This window comes from Acyrthosiphon pisum, chromosome A3, assembly GCF_005508785.2.
Source record: "Acyrthosiphon pisum isolate AL4f chromosome A3, pea_aphid_22Mar2018_4r6ur, whole genome shotgun sequence".
NCBI lineage: Eukaryota > Metazoa > Arthropoda > Insecta > Hemiptera > Aphididae > Acyrthosiphon > Acyrthosiphon pisum.
Genome location: NC_042496.1, coordinates 9,920,114 through 9,927,076, shown reverse-complemented (window position 1 = coordinate 9,927,076; position 6,963 = coordinate 9,920,114). Strand labels below are relative to the sequence as shown.

At 29.3% G+C, this 6,963-nt stretch overlaps 1 protein-coding gene across 1 annotated transcript in view; it reads right to left on the bottom strand.

Moving 5' to 3' along the window:
• Positions 1 to 6,416, bottom strand: part of LOC100161147 (sex peptide receptor-like) — a 15,535-nt gene extending 9,119 nt beyond the window's left edge. Inside the window, exon 1 of the mRNA XM_001949185.5 lies at positions 5,528 to 6,416. Within this exon, the coding sequence (XP_001949220.2) occupies positions 5,528 to 5,940 (413 nt within the window). The 5' untranslated portion in view covers positions 5,941 to 6,416. The remainder of the gene's footprint in view (positions 1 to 5,527) is intronic.
• Positions 6,417 to 6,963: the final 547 nt, after the last annotated feature.

Sequence of the window (6,963 nt, the reverse complement as noted above, 5' to 3'; positions counted from 1 at the left end):
AAACGATTTTTGATATTTGTTATTATTCAAAAAGTATGAGTCGTAGACACTTGAAAATTTTACCAGTTGTTTAAATTGACATTTTCTTTATATAGTTTTATTTTCAAAATATTTCACTAATTTTTAATCTATTTATAGGCAATTGAAATAATCGATTTTTTTTGATTTTTTTTTTATAAATGTTGATAAAAAAAAATTAGCTGGGACAAAATACTTGAAAATTTAATAGAAGGGTCCACATATGTTGTTCTAACTCCCATTCAAAAATTATAAAAATACATAGGCACAATTTTTTTTTATAAGCATTTAAAGTTCAAATTTTGACTAAATACGTAAAAATTACGGCAATGTTCAAATAATCTTAAACAGAAATTCATAAAAGTTTTTCTTTTTAATTCTAAGATTTGGAAATTTAATACAAGGCTCCTAACATATTTTTACAATAGCAGTTGCAAAATAAAAGGAATACATTGTCACAATTTTTATTTATAAGCATTTAAAGTTCAAATTTATATGAAATATGTCAAAATTGCGAAAATTTGCAAGTAATTTAGTGGTTGAAAAATCGTAAAAATTTTTTCTTTTATAACTAAGTTTTTAAAATTTGGTACAAGGTTCTCCATAAGTTTTTCTTTAAAAATAATATATCCTAGACTGACAAATCATCTCCGTTCAGAATCGTTTTTCGTATACAATGATATAATATCATTGGATTCAAATTTAATTCCATCCATTACAGTAACCCACTTGTAACCTACTGTACAGCAGAGCGACATCCACGACTTACCCGCCTTTTTAAAGCTTGAGCGTACCCTTAGAAAGATGTTGGACATGAGATTAAATTGTTTGCTTTGACGCGACGTGTTTCGGATACTTTTGACCTGATTGCTAAAATTCTAATTTATTTCATACAAAAATCAGTAGAGAATAAGTACTTTGTAGTTTGCACTTTACACGTGGATGAATCAACTGGAGGCGATCAATAGACAACAATGATATAATATAAAGCGATATCATTGATTGTGTAGGAATCATCAGATTAATATGTTCTTAGAAGAATTCTAAACAAACCTCAACTTAAATAATAAAATTTATTTAAAATGTTTAATTGATTAATTTTTTAAATAGATATACATTTGAACTGCAAATCATTAAAATTCTATTTTATGTTGAATATTTAAACAGCTGGCTTAGATAGTATATTATTTAAGTCAATTTTAAAGATATTTTCATATGCATCATGAACATATTTTTAATATTATTATCAGTGTTATATTTTGTTAAGTTGTATAAAGGATCTTAGACTCATTAGATGTTTAATTTCTGGGTAAAATTAAAAGCTCTACATATTTTATAAATATAAATAAATATTTAGTTTTAATTAATTTCAAGTTTAATTGATATAGTTACCTAGGAACTATTATAGAAAAAAAAGATCTAATATATTACCTAGTATAATACTAATATACTGTTGCCTGTTGGAATATACTTATTACTTATCAAATTATCTTTTTACGTATTTCATATTAATTTAACAGGTACCTACTATAAATAATTATACATAATACAATATACACCTATAACGTCTTGATTTTATTTATGAAATATTAATGTTTAGCTAAATATAATCTGAAGCAGGCACCTAAATAAACAGTAGTATATTTTAAGTGTAAAAATATAAATTGAATTTAGAGAGTATAATATTGATTATTGCTATTATTTGTGTAGGTTTATTTTTTTCCATTGAAAAAAAAAAGCAATACTCCACTGGACTTCAAATCGACTTCAATGATAAAGTGAAACAATCAATGACTATACCTACTCTTACAGTTAATTATGGCCTACCGATACAACTCACTTAATCTTGTCACCTTCGGTCGTATCACGATTTCCACGTATATGTTCGACCTTAAATGCAAACCCTTAAAAAATTGCCATTGTCCGTTGAAATCCTAGATGAATTCGAAAAAATTAATGAAATTGCCCGTGGAAAACTAAACCTCGTTGAAAAATAGTAAAAGGATTCTACAATCATAAATCCAAGTTAACTCTGACTTTTTTTCACAACGGAAAAAAAAGAAAAATCTTTTTCGGTATTCGTAGAGAATAGATGCTCTATAGAAATCATTCTTGTAGTAACTTTGCCTTAGTCTTTGAATAATTGAATAAATTATATAATATTAATTTAAAATTCAAATTTAACTCAAATAAATATGACCTATACCTAGATATAATTGTCCACTCAACATTTGTAAATATATAACTGGTTATATTTTTAATTTCATTGTATCATTAAAATGAAACTGTTATTTGTACAATATATGACATAATTAATTTAATTATATTCAATTTTAATTGCTCATAACTGAAGCAAGCTATACAGACTATAGTTGAAATTATTAATTTTTATGATGTTTCAAAATTCAAATATTGTTGGTTTCGTCCTTAATTTTTTGGGGGGTTTATATTAAATATAAATTCTGACTACGAATCGCATAAATATTTCTCGGAAATATATGAGAGATTGTATTAGTTAGTTATAAACTATTTTATTTCATATTGGTTTTTTCCAAGTAATTTAGTTTCTGCTTATTCGCGTAATTATATATGTTAAATTAAAGTAAAATTAATAAAATAAAATAATTTTTATTATATTTATGAACATTTTCGTCGAATTATAGGAAAATTACATTAGGGTATAGTACCTATTGTGATATAAAAATAAATTGTCATAAAATTCAACAGAAATCGATACTATATGTAAAACGTTAATTATATTTTAGCGTCAGACAAAACCTTCAATGAATATGATTTCGTGGATTAATGTGATTTATTTTATTACGTTTTTTTCTACACATTTGGCGGTTGTCCTATACTTTTGGACCATTTGATCTTATATGACTAACACACTTATTTAGTATTCAGCGAACTGTGTAACAGTTAGGTATTTTTCTCCACGAAGTTATATTGGAAATTGCCCAAAAATAAGTACATAAACCAAAAATGTATAAGACTGGCAGATCGTATAGGGTTTGGGAACCCATGGGATTATTAGATAGAAATGCTCATAGTTTTGGCCCAAATTCTATGCAAATGTTACAGGTTTAATAATAAGTCACTGGGGTTGCGATTCATATATATATTCAAAAAGGTTTCTGTATATCTGTCTCTGGAAGTTTATCGCAAGCAACATAAAATGTATACCTACCTATATATTATACGCGTAGTACCTATATTGTAGGTTATGTCGTAGCTTGCAGTAGGTTCTTTTGAATTGAGTTTCAATTGTTTTCTACCTCTGCAGGTCTTAAAGTTATAACAATAATAAAATCAAATGCATTTGGTGATTAAAAACGATACCTACCACGGAGTCGAAGCCTCCCAGGGTAAGCCTCCCAGAGCGTTTCGGACTTAACGAATGCTATATACGCACCGTGTACATTGTCGTTCGTATTTAGCGTTTTCCCGTGATATGGCAAGTAGGATACTTATGACTTTGGTATTTTACAATCCCTGTGCAGAGTACGCAGAAACTTTTAATGAGGTATAGATTGATCCTTAATAGTTTCTAAAGTAGATATATGCAAATATAATTTACATTTAGTGCTCCTGTCTCTGTGGGTGCCAAATTTTTTTGGGGATTTAGACGTGGAAGTATGATATACTACTGTCCAAAACCTACAGCCGTCGCCCATCGTCATTCGTCAAACAAAGTTCATAAATATTTTGTTTATCATATAGCAATTTTAAGTAAAAATAAATATTATTTTATTGTATAATTTTATTTTTGCTATAATGCCAGGTGAAATATTATTGATATTGTCTCATATTATAAAATTATTATATATGAATTAAAATCTGTCATATGGACTTACGGTTAACACAGCAGAAGGCTGCCATTGCGCTGTACCGCTTGGTACTAATTTTATTAATCTAATTTATAATTACTAGTCATTAGTTACTACATTTTTATTTCATATTTTAATCATTTTTATTTTTCACTTTTTGTTGTTGTTAGTAAATCAAATAGATGTACTTAACTGAGTGAATTATTTGAATATTATATACTTAAATCTTATTTTCAGTTTTGTTGTGGTTTGTATCTATTATATGTTGATAATGATTATTATTCATTGTTGTACTAATTTTCTTTTTATTATTTTGGACATTGATTGATACAATCTGATAATTTTTCAATGTTATAAAAGCAATAGCATAATTAAAATTAATGGAAAATTATTAATAATTAGTTAAGTTGTGCAGCTTTTGAAAAATTATCCATAGAAAAAAATTGCACTTGTTACTACCTATTTATAAAGTTCTTAAATTAGACAAATATTTTATGACGAAGGAACCTGAAGATTTGACATGCACGTCTCAAATATTGAGTGTTTCTAAGTTCTTGCTAACTTTTTGTGTCCAAATAGTTGCAGTGACACATTTCGTTTAAGGCGGGATAGGGATGGCATCATCAAAACTTTACCTAAGGCATCAAAACTCTAAATACATCTCATACAACTTTAATAATTATATTGGACTCCCGAAGACTCAAAATGTTACAATAATAATATTATTATATTGATATTTCATTACCTTGAACGAATATATTAGGTACCTTCTTATTGATTAGTTTTTCTATTAAATAAAATAAAGGGTAACATTTTTCGATATGATAACCTTTTTTTATTGCCCTTGACTTGTGAGATGTTGAAAGTCTTCTCTTTATTTACAGAGAGATCCACTTATCATGTCAGGTACCTAAATATATATTTTTTTATCATAATATTTTCTTTTCATAATTTTAAATATTTGTACACTTTTTTCTTTTTTTAAATTGTTATCTTGTCTGTATTTATATATAAATATATAATTTAAGTGTTTCACTATGCCCTCGTACATACACGCACACTAACTATTAAAATGCTTTTTGCTAGCCTCCTGCCTAAACTTTAAAACTTACCTAGGTAATTCAAAATTCAACTTTTAAACATTTATATCAATTAGCTTTATAAATTGATTATTTTATGCAAACAATCTCAAAACACATATATCTCATTTTTAAGTTTTAAGGAATGTAAAACACGTTATGAACTCTGATAATTGTGTCTCAATATTGAAATTTTATTTCTCAGACCATTGTGTAGCATTTGCTTCCTTTGACTGGTATATAGTTGAAAACACGAATATTACCATTACGACGAAGCGAAAATATAAATAATATTACAGTTTTCTTTATTCCTTTTGAGTGGGATATACTGATATAGTCTAATAGTACATTTTTATCAAATTTTATCCATTTCTATAAAAATACAAACATTTTAAAAAAAATACCTTATAAATTACAAAAAATGCTTTAAAAATAAAAAATTGAAAATTTTATTTTTAAGTTATCAGTGGTTGGATGAAATTAATTTTGTGCTTGGAATGCAATATTTCAGGACATTTGGGAAAAAAATGCATTTTACACTTTCAAATCCACGCGTGCACATATTATATGTTATTTTATAAATGCGAGTGCTAAACTTACCTCCACACGGCCAGGGTGACCGTCAGCCATATGGATATGGTGTGGAATGCTTGCGAAAAGTCCGAATGGAGTAATACGAACAGAGACCAGTTGTAGGAGAAGCGGTCGGCGCGTGGATAGTTGGCTGGCCGGAGGTACATATGGTAGGCGAACGGCACGTACTCGACCATGACCAATAGGTCGGCCACGGCCAGCCCGGTGAGTATGGCGTTGGTGGGCGAGACCATTTCCTTGCGTGTCAGCACGGCGATGTTTAGCACGTTGGCAACCGAACCGAACGCGCATACCAGCAGGCTGGCATAACCGTGGTAGTGGACGTAAACGTCGTGCAAGTCGACCAGCAGATCACCGCAGTAGGGCGAGACGTGCGCGGCACCGCCACCCGCTCCAGAAGTCCCGTTACCTCGCTCCATCCGTGAGCGCGCGGGTCTCACCTGGAAGAATAAAGTATAGAAAACTTAAAATTCGAATCATTATCATGCGGAAACCACATATTATACGGTAGTATCCCAAACGATTTGGTATAAAATATACAAAAGTATTGCGGACTATTGATAAGCTTATGGATAATTAATTGTGTTATACAATATTGTTTCATTTTTAAAAACGTTGACAAATATTTGACAAATAACATTTACATGTTGTTATCTGGGCTATAGCTACTTATGGTATATGACATGTATATGAAGTAGATATAACAACGTGGGAGGGATAGGTCGAAGCAGTAGGTTGCGTCCTGAGCTCCATCTCATTCCACCAAATTCAATTCTTCTTTTGTTGTCCCGTTTCACTCACTAATTTATTATGGTAATTCCTACCCTATTTACAGTGTGATGCATCTTGGGAATGAGCACCTAAGCCTCTTTTACATTTCTCCTATTATTATTATTATTATGATTATTATTATTAGTATTCTTCCTTATTGTTATTACTACCATCTGTAACCTACATTAATAATTTATTTATTCTGTTTTTCTTTAATTATTATTGTTAATTCTTTAACTGCGTTGTGTTATTTAATTGCAATTTACTGTGTAGTTACTGTGTACACTGTCTTATTGTTCTATTGGGCATTGTGGCTGTTAAATAAATAAATAAATATGTTAATATTGTTATTGTACATATTAATGGAACTAATTTTTAGCACTTATATAATATTCAAATCGCAATAGCTAGGACTCATTGTCCGCATATTTGAATAAATAAACAAAATATAATATTATGCATCGCCGTGGTGCTGATGGTGCAGCGGGCTATCCGCGGGTGTGTTTAATCTGCGGGTAACTTTCCTGACGTGCATTATAATATATTATTATTATTATTATTATTATTATTATTATACACCCTCTCCGGGGGGACCCGTTACCGGAGGGCGGAAAAAGTCGAAAAAAGCTCCGATACACTTATGTATAATCATATGTAGGGCGTTTTATTCG